Genomic DNA, 22,253 nt, shown 5'->3' on the forward strand with positions numbered 1-22,253 from the left:
TAAAAATGCTACAAAAATGTGGTAAAAATATAACGTGGACATAATCTGAAGACAATTGTGAATATAGGTCAAATCACTGTATAAGGAAACACATCAAAACTGTACATGGTGTGAACTGACACATGCTCAGTTATAAGTCTCAGTAGTTTAGGCTGCTGGCTGCTGGAGATGATCTCATTAATGGAATTGCAGTGATGAGACTAAACCCCCTCTCTCTGCAAAGCCAGAAAATGAATGTGAAATATAGGCAGCACTAGATAATCATTTCGATGGGGAAATACTGTATAATCAGTATGGCTGAACAGGTAACCACAAGGTATACACAAGAACCTCGACATTATTTTGTAATAATAGCTTATGCTGCACTATATAAGAAAAAAAATCTTCTTTAAAGGAGATATATGATGCATTAAAACTTATCCCCTATCTGTAGGATATGGGGTAGGTTTTAGACCGTGGGGGGGGGGGGGGGGGGGGGCTGACCGCTACGACCCTCACCGATCTTCTGATCTTCTGCAGATACGGAGCGTTACGACACCAGCACAAAGCGGCAACCAACCCTCCCTCTATATATCTCTAGGGGCGAGCCATTCAGCTATCTCCGGCTCTCCCATAGAGGTATATGGAAGGTGCATGTACACCATATCTTTTTATACAAGAACTGCTTGAAATTAATATATTAAAAGCTAACATAGAAGCCTGTAGCCAAACAATCTAAGATTCATTATAATTTAATGCAGGGGTAAATTGTTTCTTATCCTGCACACCTCAGCTGCTGCAAAACATCTTTTTGAAAAGAAAAAAAAAAGTAAATGCCTCCTGTCAACCATATACTCAGTTGCTCTGATCTTTTTTTATAAGGAGCTACAAATGTTACGAAATACCCCTGCAATATACACTGCAGCTGCTGAAGAACATCTTCAAGAAAAGGATAGCACTACATGGCGGTATATTACCATAAAAAGTATTTGAGACAGGCCACCCCTGAAGGAAGACATCAAGTGCCACCAGCTGTTGCTAAACTACAACTCCCAGCATGCCCGGACAGCCAAAGGCTGTCCGGGCATGCTGGGAGTTGTAGTTTTGCAGTAAAATGTATTTATTTTTAAATTAGATTTTACAACACTATGCTCAAAGCATTATGATACAATATGATTAGAAAAAGAAGAAATAAACAACAGAAACATGTATAACAAATAACAAAGTAATAAACTCATAACAATATAATAATAAAACGGTATGAGATTATCAATATTTAGTATGCAGGTATGTAAATATAATAGAAATTGAAACAGCTGGAAAATGCTGTTTGGAAAACACTGGTCTAATCTACCTTCCCCTGAGGAAGTCTGACGGTAGCGAAACGATCGTTGGGGTTTGGTAGGTATGGTATGGCACCCTGTAGGGATTTTCCTCCTTGCTACAGCAGGAGGTTGCTGATATCTGTCTGTTATGCATTTTATGCATACCTTTTGGGTTATGCCCTTATTGTATGTATAATACTTTACCTTGTATCCATTTCCCTTGAGTCCTTTCCTATCTTCTGTTTGTGTATTGGAGTCTTTTATTATTGTGTCCATCATCATGTCTTTTAATGTTTGAACATGTCAAGATGGATTTGTCTTTATGTTATTTGACTAGTGCGCTATTTTTGCTTTTGGTGTTGCATAGTCTCAGTGCGCACTCACCTACGGTTTTTGGTTTATCAGTAGTTTCTAATTTACCTATGTAGCTTTTATTTTTTTATATTATCTATCATTCATTATCTGTATTTGTATTTTCTATCTGTATCATTTACATATACCAACATCTGTGACAGTATTTTTTGCAGACACCCTGCCTGACTAGTGGTGAGTCCAGGGGTTGTGTAGTCAGGATGATGTCAGTCCAGGTTGTCCTCCTACCCCTATATATAGAGCTCCCTGGCATCCTCAGAGCAGCCTGGACTTCAGCACCATGGAGAGCTCCCGCAGGACCCTGCTCACCCTCCTCAGCTCCACACTCCTCCTCCTAGTGCTCAGAGGCAGCTGTGAGGAGACAGACTACCTGGAGAGCAGGTCCCTGGACTTCTACCCCCCCATAGACAACAACATCCATGAGAAGGAGCTGGTATGACATTCATTGTAATCTCTGCTAGTCATTGCCTTGTCATTTCTGGAGCACATACACCTGTATCCAGGTCTAAATGTTCATTCTGATTGTCTAGACCAGAAGTGTTGTCAGAGGGCAGTAAGGGGTGTTCTATGAGCAGAAGTTATATTTGTTAGAAGTGTTTCTATATGGTTAATATGGGGATCAGAATGTGTTCATCTATGATGTGTCCCACTTGTGGCTTCATTGTTCCTGTTGTATGTTGCAGATTGATGCTTTGCAGGAGGTCTTAGAAAAACTGAAAAGTAAAAGGCTTCCGATATTTGAGAAGAAATATGGACAAGTGCCCATGGTGAGTGCTTCTTTAATGTGCTGGGGAATATAGCGGCTTCACTATACATGTCACTCCACACATGAATGTATTGTTAGCATATCTGGTTTCTATGTCTATGCTGAAAGTCATATGATCGGTACACAAGATATACAGCATGAGTTACATAATCTATCTATCTATTTATCTGTCTATCTACATCTATATATTTATATGTCTGTCTATCTACATCTATCTATCTATATATCTATCTATCTAAATCTCTCTATCTATCTCATATCTATCTATCTGTCTATCTACATCTATCTATCTATCCCATATCATTCTTTCTATCTCATATCTATCTATATGTCTGTCTATCTATCATATCTATCTATCTCATATCTATCTATCTCTCTCATATCTATCTTTCTATCTATCTCATATCTATCTCATATCTATCTCTCTCATATCTATCTCATATCTATCTCCTATCTATCTATCTATCTATCTATCTATCTATCTATCTATCTATCTATCTATCTCATATCTATCTATCTATCTATCAATCAAAGAGACTAAGCAGCACACCAGAGAGTTACAAACAAAGGTGGTTTTAATTCCCCATGTTCAGATATGTTACAGCAGTATCTCTATGCTAGAGAAAGGCAGTGAGATCCTGCTGTAACATTGTATCTGAACATGGGGAATTAAAACCACCTTTGTTTGCAATTCTGGTGTGCTGCTGAGTCTCTTTGCTGGATATCTCTGCACAGTCTGCGACTGGGACTGTTCAATATCAGCCTCCACCCACTTTCTATATTTTATCTTGGCTGTGCTGCCTCAACATCTTTTTGCTGTATCTATCTATCTATCTATCTATCTATCTATCCTTTAATCTATCTATCTAAAGTCGGTTTTAGGCTGCACACCAATCCAGGTTCAAGCAAAGTGCAGTTTTATTTTCCCATATCCAGATACAACGTTTCGGCAGTATCACACTGCCTTTCTCAAGCATGTCTATCTATCTATATATCCTTTAATCTATCCATCCATCTATCTATTTTTCATTCTGTTTCTCTCTCTGTCTACTATCTATCTATCTATCTATCTATTTATATCCTTTATTCTATCTATCTTTCTATCTATCTATCTATATCCTTTATTCTATCTATCTATCTATCTATCTATCTATCTCTCATTTCTATCTATCTATCTATATATATCTATATCTATCTCATTTCTATCTATCTGTCTGTCTGTCTGTCTGTCTGTCTGTCTATCTATCTAATCTTCTACTTTATATCTAAAAACAGGACACGAGTTTTTTTTTTTTTTTTAGTAGACATTTATACACATTTTCCTATATATTCTGTTCCTCTGTTGAATCATTTCAGACTAGGTAGGTCCTGGCTTTCAAGCTGGAAGCAATATACTACCTAGAAACATACCCCGATTCTACAATATCCACATATATATTACCTACACAATAGTTCATACTGGGTATAGACCTATTACTATCATAACTGTAACTGTATTACACGGCCCTATTCCCAGATGATCCTATTGCAATATGCATGCCGCTCCATCACAATATGTATACCAAAGAAAAAAGATCTTCACCACTATTTGACCAATTAAAACAATAACTTTATTTATATTTCCATAAAACATATATTACTCATGATTAGGTCTTTCATTACAACAATCCCAATATTTTAAAGTGCATGAAAGGAGAGGGATGTCGGTCGCTGAACCATATACATGTTAACCTGCCATTACTTTACATGCAAACTTTGCATAGGGTAAATGAGCAGCAGAATCACTAATACTTCATAGAATAGTGTGTATTGGGATGGGAAAACAATCGCTCATTTATAAAGACCCAAATCCCTATACTGCATAATCATCTATCACATATATCTAGTATCAGACACAGCATTCCGCTTACCCATATGTGTCTGATACTAGATATATGAGATAGATGATTATGCAGTATAGGGATTTGGGTCTTTATAAATGAGCGATTGTTTTCCCATCCCAATACAGCCCGGACAGCCAAAAGCTTTTATATTCTTGATTTTAGTTTTGAAATTACATCATCATCATAGGATAAGCAAAGAGAATACAAATTGTACAAAACATTTAGTTATTTCAAAAGGAGAGATGGGGAAAAGTATAAAGCTAAGACACCACAACTAGATGTCAGCTGCAAGTAAATAGGGACTTATGAATTGCCAGGCCCAATTGGCATTTTTTGTCTATAGTGTTTTTCCCACTTCTTTTTGAGTGTTTTTCAGCGTTTTTAGCACTAGGGGCAGTTTTTAAAAATCAGATGGTGCCAGAAAGTTACACAGATTTGTTAATTACTTCTATTTAAAACTCTGAATCCTTCCAGTATTTATCAGCTGCTGTATGCACAGGAAGTTGTGTGGTTCTTTCCAGTCTGACCACAGTGCTCTCTGCTGCCACCACTGTCCATGTCAGGAACTGTCCAGAGTAGGAGCAAATCCCCATAGCAAACCTATCCTGCTCTGGACAGTTCCTGATATGGACAGAGGTGTAAGCAGAGAGCACTGTGGTCAGACAGAAAAGAACTACACAACTTCCTCTGTAGCATACAGCAGCTGATAAGTACTAGAAGGATTAAGATTTTTATAGAGAAGGAATTTACAGATCTTTTTAACTTTCTGGCACCTGTTGATTAGACAAAAAAAAAAAAAATAGTTTTCCACGGGAGTACCCCTTTAAATGAAATCTTGGTGTTTCTTTCCCATAGAAGTCTATGGGTGAGAAAAAATGCAATAAGGGTTTTTGAATGGTGTTTTTCCTGGCGTTTTAAATAAAAAAAAAAAAATTAAGTTAATAAAAAAGGAGTGGACACAGAAGCAAGAAAAACTGCCAAATGAGAAAAAAACCAATGCCAGAAAAATTGCAAAAATGCTAAAAAATGCAATGACAGTTTTTTTTTGGTGTTTTTTTTCCAGTCATTGAAACTTAGTCTAACCTTGGAAATCAGGGAAACTCTGCAAATAAACACCCAATTGAATGTAATTTTAGGTTTTTAAAAACCTTGTGTTACTAAATGAAATTTGCTCCAAATCCAGTATGAATTGGGAACTATAATATCGTGTAGCCCAATAGCTTGGAAGGATTTCCATTACATTGTTACATACGTAAACCAGTATATATATATATATATATATATATATAATTTATGTTTGCAATGTTTTAAAGTGTTAAGACACTAGGGGGGTTCAGAGATATTAAATCTAATGCACTGTTCAGGTTTCCTTATAAGCAGCATCTGTATAGAATCCATTTGGTTGTCTATTTTGTCGCTATGGGCAGACGACCCTGTGGACCAATCACTCTTTATTTTCCTGCTGCAATTCACCAATGGAAACCAATGGGTCATCTCTGTAATGCACGAATGTTCTTGGTCAACTTCAGGATAAGAGCTACTCTATATAGAGGCTATTCTGTCTAATAAAATGTTTCCCAACCAATGTGCCTCCCACTGTTGCAAAACTAGTCCTATCATGCCTGGACAGCCAAAGGCATGCTGGGAGTTGTAGTTTTGCAATAGTGGGAGCTTGGGAAACACTGGTCTAATAGAATGAGGTTCTGAATTGACCCAATCCATATAGTGGCTGTGCATGTTCCTTTACACTGACCTCCTCCAAATGCTATACACCAGTGGTCCCCAAACTATGGCCCTCCAGATGTTGCAAAACTACAACTCCCAGCATGCCTGGACAGCCAACGGCTGTCCAGGCATGCTGGGAATTGTAGTTTTGCAACATCTGGAGGGCCACAGTTTGGGGACCACTGCTATACACTGTTATGGAAAGTGACCAATCAGTGTCCAGACTCCCCCAATCAGGCACGTAACTATCATCACATTTTTTAAAATATACTAGACCAAAGATTTTTGTCCATGCATGTTCATAACTAGAGATGAGCGAAGTTACAGTGATTCAATTCGTCAGGAACTTCTCAGCTCGGCAGTTGATGGCTTTATCCTGCATAAATGAGTTCAGCTTTCAGGTGCTCCGGTGGGCTGGAGACTCTCCCCTAGGACTGTATCCACCTTTTCCAGCCCACCGGAGCACCTGAAAGCTGAACTAATTTATGCAGGATAAAGTCATCAACTGCCGAGCCGAGAAGTTCCTGACGAATCGAATCACTGTAACTTCACTCATCTCTAATCATAACAAAAATTACGGTATTATCAACATTAGCATTATCATTATTGCATTTTGTTATAGGATTGTATTATGTCAATGTAGCAGAGCTGAATGTGTGATTTCTCTTCTTTTTGTAGTGTTGTCCTGAGACATAGATAACGTGATCTCATAGTAGATTGTGGTAAATAACAAACTGAGCTCTGCTGCATCTGTGAGGCATTGTCCTGTATTAGGAAGCTGATTTCTGTTCCTATTGCAGTGTGATGCGGGAGAGCAGTGCGCTGTTAGGAAAGGAGCGCGGATCGGGAGGCTGTGTGACTGCCCGCGAAGGACCTCCTGCAATTCCTTTCTCCTGAAGTGCTTATGAGTGGGGTCTGAAGATGAGGGGTCTTTCCATCTGATGTTAGAGAGACAGGAAGCGGATTTTTACATGACGTATTTTTTTTATTCCTGTTCTAGCTCTTACGTGCATAGCTATAAAGTATATTTATACTTCTGTCAGCTGTCCCTGTACTTTATGATTTTCTACATGATAATTCCATAAATATATTTATAGCATGTAATTGTTGTGTAATAAAGGGTTTTAGTTAAAACCGCGTGTCGTGTGTCTTCAGGGTAGAACAGAACAAAGAAAAGTCGTGTGAATGTATTTGGACTGAATAATTGCCCCTTCACATGTGTCTGATGTCCGGTGGTGTTACCCCCTGACGCTGTGATAAAAAAGCACTGGAGGGAAACTGATTGTAGAACTGATCCCATTCATTTGAATGAGACAGTTCAAATTTATCCGGCATCTTAAGTTGGGCGCCAAATGGTGGAACACGCCGCATGGGCAACGGACAGGGGAATGAATCTTGTTCCCTTTGCCTGTCCGGCATGCACAATAATGAACACCGGATGCTTAAAGGGGTACTCCGCCCCTAGACATCTTATCCCCTATCCAAAGGATAGGAGATAAGATGTCAGATTGCGGCTGCAGCACCCACCTGTTGCGGCTTCCGGCAGCGCTGGAGGCTCTCATCCTAACGCCTCACGACCACGGTGACGGGAGATCGTGACGTCACGACTCTGCCCCCGTGACATCACGTCCCGCCCCCTCAATGCAAGTCTATGGGAGGGGGGCGTGACGGCTGTCATGCCCCCTCCCATAGACTTGCATTGAGGGGCGGGACGTGACATCACACAGGGAAGGAGTCATGACGTCACGATCTCCTGTCACCATGGTCGGGAGCCGAAACCTCCAGCGTTTCCGTAAGCCGCAACATGTGGGTGCTGCAGCCGAGATCCCGGGGGTCCCCCACGGCGGGACCCCCGCAATCTGACATCTTATCCCCTATCCTTTGAATAGGGGATAAAATGTCTAGGGGCAGAGTACCCCTTTAACAACTGATGCTGACAGTCTTGTCATCAGTTGCGGCGATTTTAGGCTGTCCCGGACGCCGGACCAATGTGAAGAGAGTCTAAGACAAAAAACGAAGGGAGTCATATTTGTTAACCAACACACCTTAAAAACGCTGTTAATATTCGGATTCCAGCTTTACAGCTTTCACTTCAGTGAAGTATTTGGGTGGGTTTAATTGCATCATTTTAGGTTTGGAGTCTGTACGGAAATTCTACAACAAAGTAAAGTACAATGTTAGTGAGTTGGGTTCAAACAAACCCCATTAACTTACAGTGAAATAAATCTGCTGCGGATTCAATGCATGCTGGGGGTTTTAAATCTGCATCTTGCCTTATCTGTTGTAAAACATCATAGATTTTCACCCCAGATTCAAATCAAAATTGGGAAAAATTTGAACCAAAAAATTTACACACAAAACTATATGTAAGTAAAACCAGAAACTTAGATTCGCTGCTCTTAGGTCAGAGTGTATGTTACCTATGGCATCTCACTGGAACATAGCATCACTCAACTCTAATGCTGGCCTGATCTTAAAGGGGTACTCCAGTGAAAACCTTTTTTTTTCCCCCCAAATCAATTGGTTCCAGAAAGTTAAACATATTTGTAAATGACTTCTTTTAAAAATTCTTAATCCTTCTAGTACTTCAGCTGCTGTATACTACAGAGGAAGTTCTTTTGGTTTTGAATTTCTTTTCTGTCTAACCACAGTGCTCTCTGTTGACACCTCTGTCCATGTCAGGAACAGTTCTGACATGGACAGAGGTGTCAGCAGAGAGCACTGTGGTCAGACAGAAAAGAAATCCAAAAAGAAAAGAACTTCCTCTGTAGTATATAGCAGCTAATTAGTACTGGAAGGATTAAGAATTTTAAATAGAAGTCATTTACAAATCTGTTTTACTTTCTGGCAACAGATGATTTGTAAAAAAAAAAATTCCACTGGAGTACCCCTTTAAAGCCTCTGTCAAGCTCTTCAGTGTCGACCCAGGGGTTAAGTGTGTGGTAACTAGAGCTCCATTGGGTAGTATAAGGATGATAGGGGTAGTAGTATTGGTACAGGTCACCAGTTCAGCTGTTACTGTGGCAACAGTGGCTCCAGTGGTTCTCTCACTACTCCAGATCAGCATAGTGCAGGGCTATGTGCAGATGGTAGTAGTCTTTTATCCCAGGAAACAGCACACGCAGTTTGTCTGGGACCAGGAAAGCAGGGTGCCCTTCCAATTGGAAGTGCAGTAAGTCATCCAGGGAAAGGAATGTAGAAAAATAATGTGTCTTTTACTGGATAAACTTGACAGAAAATCTTTAAGAATAATTTGAGGTGCAGTATCCTGACATGATACAGTAGTTCAATAGCTGGAATGAGAAAGTACCCCCTTAGGAAAAGTATAGTAGGTTGTATGTGGAGGTCTTGTACAGTCTATTCTCTCCTCTGGCTTGAAGTTTCGGTAGTAGACTTGAATAAATCCACTGAGGAAATCGTCACTGGTTGGCTCTTATTGGGTATAAACGCAGTAACTCCCAATACTTGGGCTACAATTTCTGCTGAAGAATGCAGGTCTTATGATCTTAGAGCCATGATGTCTCCATCCAGGCTTGGCAAAAAAAACCATGCAGGGCCAAGACTTGAGGAAAAATCCTCCTGCATTTCCTCATATAGAAGTATTTGGGATTTGTAGGCTCTTCGCAAGAGTTCATGTAGTGAGCCCTAGCTATGCTAAACTCTTAAAGGGGAACTCTGCCCTAAAAACATCTTATCCCCTATCCTTTGCTGCTGGGGACCCTCGCAATCTCCCTGCTGCACCCGGCGTTCGTTTAGAGCCTCAGGTGCAGCGTTGGAGGCTCGTGACGCCACGACCACGCCCCCTCAATGCAAGACTATGGGAGGGGGCGTGACGGACGTCACGCCCCCTCCCATAGTCTTGCATTGAGGGGGCATGGCCGTGACATCTGGAGCAGGGAGTGGCCGTAACATCACGAGCCTCCGCCCCGCATCGCCAGTCATCCGGCATGGAGCGAAGTTCGCTCTGTCACCAGATGTCTGGGGTGCTGCAGCCAAGATTGCGGGGGTCACCAGTGGTGGGACCCCCGCGATCAGGCATCTTATCCCCTATCCTTTGTGTGCTGTCCCGGTACAGTATTGCATACTGTACCTAGTGTAGAGGTCCCCAAAGTCAGAATAACTGCGTTCAGGTAGGGTTCCTCAGTTGGGACAGCCCCTAGTCGCCTCTCCTCAAGTCTATCTCTAATAATAATATATAGGTATATATTTAATAATTATATATATTTTATAGTAATGTATAGTGCTTACCTTGTTCAGCGTTGCAGGACCTTCGGTCATGTGACCATGCTAGTAACCTCTATGGTATGTTGTAAGACCTTTGGAAGTCCTTGGGTCACGTGTTACCCACAAATCTTTGTAATGGTGATTGACATCAGTATGGACCAATTAGCACTAGTCCAGCCTCTGCCCATATAAGGGAGCTGCGTCCAATTATTGCTCTCTTGGGTTGCTGCTCTCGTGGATGCCAGACTAACAGGACGGTGCTACGCAACTTTCAAAGACACGCTAGGCCTCAAAAACCTGTTGGCCTCAGCTGAACCAAAACTGAGTTCAAATCTAAATCCTTGCTAATGCTAGCGGGACTACTGGACCACAACTAAACCCTTAAATCCAGTGGAATAACGCACAGTACTAAAAGACTCTAAATGCTAAAGTCCCAACATTTGCCAATCTCCAAGGAAAGCCGTTGTTATGCTGAGAGACTGTTATGTTATTGAAGCTTGCAGAAAACCTTCAGTAAAAGTTAATACTGTTTCAGAAAGCTCTACGGTTGTGGACAATCTATTATTATCTACCTCCCTATCGCTCTTGGGAAGGGTGGCGGTAGGACAAGCACTACTGAGGAGCTCTCACCCTGGCATCACGAATAACAAGTGTTAACAAGCACCCTTTAATAACCGCACAGCTACACTCCCCATACCCTACATCCCCCAGGCTATCACATTTGGATGGAGGATAAGATGTCTAGGGGCGGAGTACCCCTTTAACAGATTGCATCTATTTAGCTTAAAGGGTTGGCAGCAACATGTCCAGAATGGGAGGCTGGATTAGACTAAACTGGACTAGACTGGGTTTACTCTTTCTATATGGAGAGACATTCTGGGCTAGGGAGGTTACTTCCACACACAAGAATGTGCTATAATGTAATGCAGTGTCCTCAGTCATATAAGCAGGGGGCTTAGTCATGAGGCCTTACAAAGATTTGCCACTAGGTGGCAGTATAATGCCACACTTTACTGCATCATCTTAAATGAATAGCTAATAAAAGAAACTAATAGAAATATACACTATATACACTGTTATCTAATGCGATAACAATGGCCCATAGAAATAACACTGCAGACATCTGACAATCAATATATTCCATTTAGTAGGTGAATTATAAGAAAATGGGGGGTGAGATGCTTAAATTGATATTTGCCTGTAAGAATTCAACTCTTCAAACTAGAGCAGATTACATCAAATTTATATAATTTGACCACAACATTGAGTTAGATCCTACTATCTTGTTGACAGGCCATCTCATTGTTATACATCATTAGGAAAAGACATCATTAGTTCAGAAGAATACTCTCTTTTTGTTATGTAATATATCCCTACTATGCAATACGCCTGGATTGACTGTAGTTTTGGTGACATTATCCTATTAGGCTTCAATAACTGTTTACATGTAAACTAATATGAGAAACATTAAGCAATGATATTTGAGCGAAATGTTTTAGAACTAATGTCTGTAATGAATGATACAATCACATTTGGGATGCATTAGCTAGGCTGTAAAGTCGGATTTAATGAATAAATTCTTCTAAACTCATAATTATCTTACGGAGAGAAACTGCAAATCCTCACTAAAGTGATTTGGAAGCAATGGTCCATTTGTGTAAATAAGTTACTATATGTCTGTATATACGTAAGAGCTGCCATAACATCACAACAAAGCCTGAGAAACCAATACAGTGGTCCCTCAACATACGATGGTAATTCGTTCCAAACGAGCCATCGTTTGTTGAATCCATCGTATGTTGAGGGATTCGTGCAATGTAAAGTATAGGAAGCTGTACTCACCTGTCCCCGCCGCTCGAGATGGTGTCCCCGGGCCTCCGCTGGGCTCTCCACTGTCTCCTCCGGTCCTCTGCTTTCTTCCACAAGGCCTTAATGGGCCTGCGTAGCGGCGTCATTACGCCGCTGCGTATGCCATTCCTATTGGATGACATGTGCAGCAGCGTATTGACGTCATCAGAGAGGGCAGAGAAGACACTGGAAGACCAGCGCTGGACCCAGAGGGCACCCCGGAGCATCGTGGAGGGGTAAGTAATACTTACCGCACCACACGGGGAACATTAAGCTGCTATCCGGCAGCAGCTTAAGCATTTGGCACTGCTGGATAGCACTTAATGTGATGGCCCCGACATAAAAAAGCATCGCATGTCGATGCTGACATCGACATGCGATGGCCTCTGAGAGGCCATCGTATGTCGATTTGAACATATGTCGGGGCCATCGTAGGTCGGGGAGTCACTGTATGTTCTGACGTTTGCCTAGACTGACCATACTTACAATCTGCATATGGCGGTGAAGAGAATAAAAGTGGCACTCACCAGGCCATAGCAGGATAAATCTTTAATCTTAATTAAAGGTGCAAAGCAACTGGATAAAAAAAGGGGGATAATACGGATTGCAGGGGCATTCGGGACAGTCATTTCGTACATGGTGGCGCACTCTCTCTTGCCGACACTCAGCATCATCTCACACTTAAGCGTATTTAACCCTTCTTGGTACTGAGATTACCATAGTAACCAATAATACACAAACGCATACAGGTGAGTAACAACCTTAAAACAACAATAATAAAACTGTCACGTCTGGGCAGGAAAAGAGTGCAGCCCTGAACTCACCCGCAGCTTCTATTGCTTGCGTAACCACCTTAGGCAGCCAGTCCCTTCCTATATAAGTGAGGGCAGTCCGTAGTCAAAACAAACTACAAAAAAAAAAGACAAAAGGTTGGAGAACAGCTGGAGGCACACAAACTAACAGAAAATAACCTTAAAATTCACACACACTAAATCATAGTCGACGAGCCGAGTCCAAGCCAAGAGGGAACAAAGTACAAAAACAGCGTTACAAGGAGAAGTCAAAAAGCCGAGCCAAGAGTCACTGAAAACCAGAATAGACAGTTGCGTAAGAGGTTGCTAGGTCAGTTACTTAGAACTATCACAAGCAGGGAATGACTGGAAAAGGCCTCCTTATATATGCCTAAGCTGCAACCAGGTGGACTCTAATTGGCTCAGCAAGCTGAACCACACCCAGGAGCACAGAGGCATCATCCCAGCAACCAAAACAAACAACTGGGCTAGAAAGAATGAACTCTACGGGTTCTGGCAGAACCAGTCATCACAAAAACTATCAGATCGTTGTGTTCATGAAGATCAATATGACCTTAGGCTCCCAAGCATATTATCCACTGGGCCTCTTTTTGGAGAAGTAAAACATGGCTATTACCTCTGTACTGTGGTACATTGACCCGCTTCAGACCCGCAAACCTCATTACTTTACAGTCACGCTTATGGGATTCTTTTATGTGGGAAAGTAATCCAGGTGCTCCATGACCTGTTTTAATAGAGTGAAAATGCTCACATACTCATATATGTCATTGCCAGATGACCTGCCACACTACTTTTATAGTGTACGCCCTTATTTGTCCACATGGATTCTTTTATGTGGGCATAACCATAAGACACCTTGTCTGTCTAGGTGCAGACAGACTATGTGGGATCTCCCATGGTGGTTAAGATTTCCCAGGCCTGGTAGGGGGCCCTCATCACTACAAGGGGTTAACTCAACCTTACCTGAGATAAAAGGGCTATCCAGATGCAAGAAAGGTATTACCTTTTACTTGCTCCCTGGTGCTCCACTTCTGCCTAGGTGTCACCCCGAAAGTACAACTTCCAAGATGGTGGGGTAAGGGCAATATATTGTGAACATCACATGTGGGCGAAACCATGTGATGGTGAAAGCTGCATGATGTTGCCATGGGGGTGGCCCAGTCTCAGAAATTATACTTCCAAGACAACACTGAGGTAGAAGTGGAGTGACAGGGGACAAGGAAAGATAATGGGGGAGATTTATCAAAACCTGTGGAAAAGTGAGGTAATTGCACTACTTTTCCTCTCTGCATCTTTTAATAAATATCCCCCAATATCTTTACAGTTCCCAGATAACCCCTTTAATTCAACTCTCCTCTCCAGCTATGTTGCAGCTTTACGTGACCATATGTAAAAAGCTCTACACTTTATTGTTGGGATTTTTTATTTTAGTAGCAGCTTTTCTCCTATGTTCACACTGAGGAATTGGAGAGGATTTTACTTAAGTAATTCCGCTCGCTTATTCCTCTCCAATTCAGTCAGCAGTGAAAAACCCAATAGAGTTTAACTGTATTTCCGCTCCTCAGTTCACACTGAGAAATTTCCGCAAGCGGAATTTCAATGCTGAATATCATTCAGCATGAAGAATGAACATGTTCTTTCTTCATGTGGAATCCGTGTCTTTGTCCCATAGAAATCAATGACATTTTTTTTCAGCCCAACACCATTCCGTGTGGAATTTTCGCGGAATATGCAAGGAATTTGCACAGAAATTCCGCGCAAAAAAAAGGGAAATTCTAATTGGTGGTTGTTGTCCAGCAAAAAAAAAACAACAAAAACAGTTTTCTCCTATATTTCCATGAATTCCACGCAAATTCCGCAAAAAAAAGAAGGAAATTCCGTTGCAGAATTTTTAAGCGAGATATCCTCACCAATTTCTCAGTGTGAACATACCCTAAATTCAAAGCTACAAAACCTCTAGTCTGGCTGCAGCTGCCTGGCAATCCAAGGGTTACTGCACCAACATTACACACAAGTGCTGCAGAGTTCTCTGGAGTTCATTACATTTACACAACAGTGCCACCTACTGGCCAAAAGGTAGAGTAGTTTTTCCAACAGAAAACAGAAGGGAACATCAGGTAAACTAGAGTTTAGGCCAGTGATCCCCAAACTGTGGCCCTACACATGCTGGGAGTTGTAGTTTTGCAACATCTGGAGGGCCACAGTTTGAGGACCACTGGTTTAGGCCCATGTCAGGCAGAGCCATAGCTGCCATGAGGCGCAGCTGCAGCCTCTGTAAAGAGGGCACAGACGTGCTCCCCCTTTTTGTTTTTTTACCTCCCAGGCAGCAGCAGCTGCGGCATGCGGCCCTTTATCCCCTTAAGGACCAAGCCCATTTTCACCTTAAAGGGGTACTCCGGTGGAAAACATTCTTTTTTAAATCAACTGGTACCAGAAAGTTAAACAGATTAGTAAATTACTTCTATTAAAAAAATGTTATCCTTCCAGTACTTTTTAGCTTTTTATGCTACAGAGGAAATTCTTTGCTTATTGAATTTCTTTTTTGTCTTGTCCACAGTGCTCTCTGCTGACCCCTTATGCCTGTATCAGGAACTGTCCAGAGCAGGAGAAAATCCTCATACCAAACGTATGCTGCTCTGGACAGTTCCTGACACGGACAAAGGTGTCAGCAGAGAGCACTGTGGACAAGACAAAAAAAGAAAAACAAAAAGAAAAGAATTTCCTCTGTAGCATACAGCTGCTAATAAGAACTGGAAGGATAAAGATTTTTTAATAGAAGTCATTCACTAGATTTCAAATCTAGTGAAGTAGAAAGGAAATGATCAGCTCACCTTAGCCTCCAGTGCACGGCAATCCCCAGGACAAGCAGCACACTAGACGAATGAAGCCATCACATATTATGGATATCTTGTTAAATGTTCCGTAGAAAGGCAGGTAGGGGAGTACATCAGGCAATATCACATTCAGTAGACAGCTTGGAGATGGGTCCCTTCACGCCAATGCGTTTCGGGTCAAGGACCCTTAGTCATGCACAAGTTCATTTAAAAAAAATGTTTTCCACCGGAGTACCCCTTTAAGGACGGGAGCATTTTTTGCACATCTGACCACTGTCACTTTAAGCATCAATAACTCTGGGATGCTTTTACTTATGAATTTGATTCAGAGATAGTTTTTTCGTGACATATTCTACTTTAACATAGTTGTAAATTTTCGTTTGAAAATTTGTTTGAAATTTTGTTTGAAATTTTACAAGGGGTAAAAGGAGAAAAAGTCCCCCAAAATTTGAAATCCAATTTCTCTCGAGTAAGGAAATACCTCATATGTGGATGTCAAGTGTTCTGCAGGCGCAGTAGAGAGCTCAGAAGGGAAGGAGCGACAATGGGATTTTGGAGAGTGAATTTTTCTAAAATGGTTTTTGGGGGGCATGTCACAAGTTGGATGTGCAAATGAATCTTTTTTTTTCACTAAAATGCAGGGTTTTCCCCAAATTTTACATTTTTACAAGGGACAAGAGGAGAAAATGCCCCCAAAAATGTGTAATCCCATCTCTTCTGAGTATGGAAATATCCCATGTGTGGACGTCAAATGCTCTGCTGGCGCACTACAATGCTCAGAAGAGAAGGAGTCACATTTGGCTTTTGGAAAGCAAATTTTGCTTGCCAGAACAGCAAAAAAAAAAACCAAAAAAAAAAAAAAAACACATGGCATACTATTTTCGAAACTACACCCCTCAAGGAATGCAACAGTGAGCCTTAACACCCCACAGGTGTTTAACGACTTTTCGTTAAAGTTTCGCAGAGCATTTTATGCCCACATATGGGGGTCTTTTTTCCTTTTACTGCTTGTGAAAATGAAAAGTATGGGGCAACACCAGCATGTTAGTGTAAAAAATAAAAACAATATTTTACACTAACATGCTGGTGTAGACCCCAACTTTACCTTTTCATAAAGGGTAAAAGGAGAAAAATCCCCCCAAAATTTGTAACACAATTTTTTCCCGCGTATGGAAATACCCCATATGTGGCCCTAAACTGTTACCTTGAAATACGACAGGGCTCCAAAGCAAGAGAGTGCCATGCGCATTTGAGGCCTAAATTGGGGATTTGCATCTGCCACCAAAATACCCTACGACAGTGTTTCCCAAACAGGATGCCTCCTGCTGTTGCAAAACGACCAGCATGCCTTGACAGTCAGTGGCTGTCCGGCAATACTGGGAATTGTTCTTTTTCAACAGCTGGAGGCTCGGTTTTGGAAACAGTGCCATACAAGACGTTTTTCATTTTTATTGGGGGACTGGGTATGGGTATATGTATATGTAGTGTTTTACTCTTTATTTTGTGTAGGTGTAGTGTAGAGTAGTGTTTTTAGGGTACATTCACACAGGCGGGGGTTTACAGTGAGTTTCTCGCTGGGAGTTTGAGATGCTGTGGAAAATTTGCAGCATCTCAAACTTGCAGCAGAAAACTCGCTGTAAATTCCCACCTGTGTGAATGTAACCTGTTGTTGCAATGTAGCTGTTGCAAAACAACAACTCCCCGCATGCACTGACAGACCATACATGCTGGGAGTTGTAGTTATACAACAGCTGGAGGCACATTGGTTGCGAAACACTGAGAGTTTGTTACTTAACTCAGTGTTTCGCAACCAGTGTGCCTCCAGCTGTTGCAAAACTAGAACTCCCAGCATGTACGGTCTCTCAGTGAATGCTGAAAGTTGCATTTTTGCAACAGCTGGAGGTACACTGGTTGCGAAACACTGAGTTAGGACACAAACTCTGTTTCACGACCAGTGTGCCTTCAGCTGTTGCAAAACTGAAACTCTCACCATGAATTGACAGCTGAAGGGCATGCCGAGAGTTGTAGTTTTGCAACAGCTGGAGGCACACTGCTACAACTCGCAGCATGCCCGATGGCTGTCCGTACATGCTGGGAGATGTAGTTATGCAATAGCTGGATGCACACTTTTTCATAGAAAAAGGGCATTCTGGGAGTTGTAGTTGGAAGTTCGGCTGTTGCAAAACTACAACTCCCAGCATGCCCTTTGGCTGTGCATGCTTAGAGTTGTTGCTAAGCAACAGCAGGAGGTGAACAGGCCTCACCTCCTGCTCTATCCTGCTGCCACCGCTCCTGCTGCTCCTGTCCGCTGCCGCTGCTCCTGAGGAGACCCCGCCAGGTCAGGCAAAGGTTGGAGACCCCTGCCGATCACCGACCCCACCGCCGCCCCGATCACCGCCCAGCAGAATAGCGATTGCTGGGTAAGGGTGAGTTGGGCTGTCTCGGACAACCCCATTCATCCTTTTTTCTGGGTCACCAGAGACCCGATTGACCCAGAATTGCCGCAAATCGCCGGTCTGACTCCCCCAGGGATTTGCACGGGGTGCCTGCGGTCCAGTCTTTGCCCGGAGAGCGGCGGGGACCGGAATTCCCATGGACGTCCAGGTACGCCCTTGGTCCTTACAGGGGTACTCCGTGGAAAACATTTATTTTTAAATGAACTGGTGCCAGAAAGTTAAACAGATTTGTAAATTACTTCTATTTAAAAATCTTTACCCTTCCAGTACTTTTTAGCAGCTGTATGCTACAGAGGAAATTCTTTTCTTTTTGAATTTCTTTTTTGTCTTGTCCACAGTGATCTCTGCTGACACCTCTGTCCATGTCAGGAACTGTCAAGATCAGCACAGGTTTGCTATGGGGATTTTTCCTGCTCTGGACAGTTCCTGATACGGGCATCAGGTGTCAGCAGAGAGCACTGTGAACATGACAAAAAAAAATTCAAAAAGAAAATAATTTTCTCTGTAGCATACAGCTGCTAAAAAGTACTAGAAGGATAAAGATTTTTTAATAGAAGTCATTTACAAATCTGTATAACTTTCTGGCACCAGTTGATTAAAAAAAAAAAAAATTTCCATCAGAGTACCCCTTTAACGACGCAGGACGTATATTTACGTCCTGCGCCGGCTCCCGCGATATGAAGCGGGATCGCGCCGCGATCCTGCATCATATCGCGTCGGTCCCGGCGCTCATCAACGGCCGGGACCCGCGGCTAATACCACACATCGCCGATCGCGGCGATGTGCGGTATTAACCCTTTAGAAGCGGCGGTCAAAGCTGACCGCTTCTAAAGTGAAAGTGAAAGTGACCCGGCTGCTCAGTCGGGCTGTTCGGGACCGCCGCGGTGAAATCGCGGCGTCCCGAACAGCTGACCGGACACCGGGAGGGCCCTTACCTGCCTCCTCGGTGTCCGATCGACGAATGACTGCTCCGTGCCTGAGATCCATGCAGGAGCAGTCAAGCGCCGATAATGCTGATCACAGGCGTGTTAATACACGCCAGTGATCAGCATAGGAGATCAGTGTGTGCAGTGTTATAGGTCCCTATGGGACCTATAACACTGCAAAAAAAAAATGTAAAAAAAAAGTGTTAATAAAGGTCATTTAACCCCTTCCCTAATAAAAGTTTGAATCACCCCCCTTTTCCCATAAAAAAATAAAACAGTGTAAAAAAATAAATAAATAAACATATGTGGTATCGCCGCGTGCGTAAATGTCCGAACTATAAAAATATATCATTAATTAAACCGCACGGTCAATGGCGTACGCGCAAAAAAATTCCAAAGTCCCAAAAAGCGTATTTTGGTCACTTTTTATACCATTAAAAAAATGAATAAGAAGTGATCAAAAAGTCCGATCAAAACAAAAATCCTACCGATAAAAACTTCAGATCACGGCGCAAAAAATGAGTCCTCATACCGCCCTGTACATGGAAAAATAAAAAGTTATAGGGGTCAGAAGATGACATTTTTAAACGTAGAAATTTTCCTGCATGTAGTTATGATTTTTTCCAGAAGTGCGACAAAATCAAACCTATATAAGTAGGGTATCATTTTAACCGTATGGACCTACAGAATAATGATAAGGTGTAATTTTTACCAAAATATGCACTGCGTAGAAACGGAAGCCCCCAAAAGTTACAAAATGGCGTTTTTTTCTCTCGATTTTGTCGCACGATTTTTTTCCGTTTCGTCGTGCATTTTTGGGTAAAATTACTAATGTCACTGCAAAGTAGAATTGGCGACGCAAAAAATAAGCCATAATATGGATTTTTAGGTGGAAAATTGAAAGGGTTATGATTTTTAAAGGTAAGGAGGAAAAAACGAAAGTGCAAAAACGGAAAAACTCTGAGTCCTTAAGGGGTTAAGTACCAGGACGTCAGGGCGTACCCATACGCCCGTGGTCCTTAAGGGGCTAAGAGTACTGCAGTGGCGTCCTGGGAGTACAGCGAGCTGTCACGTTGGCCTGACGTGGTCCCGGAAGGCCGGCAGCTAGGAGCGTGTCGGAGATGTTCATGCGTCAACAGCTGGCAGTCTGCCTCAGCATGTGCCGGTGATATAAAGTTTACCTCAATCCATAGAAAACTTAGAGTGCATGCGCAGCACTATGCTAACAGCATAGGGCTTACGTAGGCAGCATTGGTAGCGCAGCGCTAGCGTAGCCCTGCGCATGCGCAGTTGTCCATACCGCTCAGGGCTTGCATTAGTAGCGTAGTGATAGCTTAGCTGTAGAAAACTGAGAGTGCATGCACAGGGCTCTAGCATAGGCAGCTGGAAACCATTGTAGGGTTAGCGTAGTTTAACATTAGTGTAGCATAGCTAGCTTAGATTGTAACCTAACGTAAAGTAGCTTAGGTTTTATAGTGAAAGGAGGTAGGTTAAAGGTATTAAAGTAAAAAGACTACAACCCCCAGTATGCCCAGGCATGCTGGAAGTTGTAGTTTTGCAAGTTTTACAGTGAAGGGATCACAACTCCCAGCATGCCCAGACAGGTAAAGGCTGTCCAGGCAGGATGGGAGTTGTAGTTTTATACAGGTATAGAGTAGTTAGCGTAGCGTAGTGTTAGTGCAGTTTTAGTGAAGTTAGCGTAGCATAATGTTAGCACAGTTTTATCGTAGTTAGCGTAGCGTTAGCACAGTTTTAGCGTAGTTAGCATAGTGTAGTGTTAGCGCAGTTTTAGCGTAATAAGTGTAGCGTAGTGTTAGCGCAGTTTTAGCGTAGTTAGCATAGTGTAGTGTTAACGCAGTTTTAGCGTAATAAGTGTAGCGTAGTGTTAGCGCAGTTTTAGCGTATTTAGTGTAGTGTTTTACACAGGTTTAGCGTAGTTAGCGTAGCGTAATGTTAACGTAGTGTTACACAGGTTTAGCGTAGTTAGCGTAGTGTTAGCGCAGTTTTAGCATAGATAGTGTAGCTTAGTGCTAGCGCAGCAGATAAAGCATAGTTTAGAGAGAGTAGCGTAGGGTGTAGATTAGCTTAGTCATACAGTGAAGGGACTACAACTCCCAGCATGCCCAGACAGCCAAAAGCTGTCCAGGCAGGATTGGAGTTGTAGTTTTGCAAAAGTAGCAGAGGCAAATGCAAAAAAAACACACGCACATTTTTATTAGGAAAAACACTCCCCCACAGCCCTCGTTAACCATTTTATAAAAAAAAACCATGCAGGTCATTGTCGTAGTCCAACGAATCCGACGTAGTCCTCCACATTCACATATCTGAAACAAGAAGAGATGAGAAACACAAAAAAATGGGTTAGTATATTTTTGGGGGTTCTCCCCTGAAGAGCCTTACTTATCACCTCCGTTCCAGCTCTGTCATCCTCCTGTGTTGCTCCACATCTAGTAACGGAGCAGGAACGGAGGTGGGTAAGTGGCCTTCTGATCACCGTATACAGCCATCTATATAGATGGCTGTATACCCCTAATGAACTAACTAGCACAGCTCAGGGTGCACTCGCCTCTGCTACATTAACGTAGTGGGATGTCCCAGTACAGGATGATGTGGCCCTGTACTGTCCTCCTGCCCTGTCAAGCAGATTCCCTGCATGTCCCCAGGGTTCCCCTGCAGCATACCCCCATTATGTATGTAGGTTTGCCTCATTTAATGTACTTTTGCTTTAATGTTTGTACCACATGATTGTTACCCAAAGGGCTCCAGTGACCAGGTGCCCCCCCAAGGGACCTAGAGGCTCCTTGCACCACCCCCCTCTTAGTTCCTGATGTCAAGTCCAGTCAAGTTATTCCAGTGTCTGTGTCCAGCGCATTGGAGGCCTCAAGCCTAAAGTCCTTCAGCCACGAGTCGGTCATCAGTAAGTTGAGTCATCTTATCGGCAGTCACCATCTCTGTCAAGTCAAGTCCATCTGTAGTCACCGTGGCCTGCACTAAAGTCAGTCTAAGTACTGCAAGTCCCAGCAAGCCTGCGAGGTCCCCCTGTGTCACTAGTCAGCTCCCTGGGATATTTGGCTGTACTGTAAAGACTATATCACCTGTCTTG

The 22,253-nt window shown here is 42.4% G+C and overlaps 1 protein-coding gene across 1 annotated transcript; it reads left to right on the plus strand.

Annotated features, from left to right (window-relative positions):
* Positions 1-1,919: 1,919 nt before the first annotated feature.
* Positions 1,920-7,178, plus strand: CARTPT (CART prepropeptide). Its single transcript, XM_056552426.1, has 3 exons — positions 1,920-2,109; positions 2,360-2,443; positions 6,851-7,178. The coding sequence occupies exons 1-3, from the start codon at positions 1,957-1,959 to the stop codon at positions 6,956-6,958; spliced, it is 345 nt and encodes a 114-aa protein (XP_056408401.1). The 5' UTR covers positions 1,920-1,956; the 3' UTR covers positions 6,959-7,178.
* Positions 7,179-22,253: the final 15,075 nt, after the last annotated feature.

The sequence above is a fragment of the Hyla sarda genome, chromosome 1, assembly GCF_029499605.1.
Source record: "Hyla sarda isolate aHylSar1 chromosome 1, aHylSar1.hap1, whole genome shotgun sequence".
NCBI classification, from domain to species: domain Eukaryota; kingdom Metazoa; phylum Chordata; class Amphibia; order Anura; family Hylidae; genus Hyla; species Hyla sarda.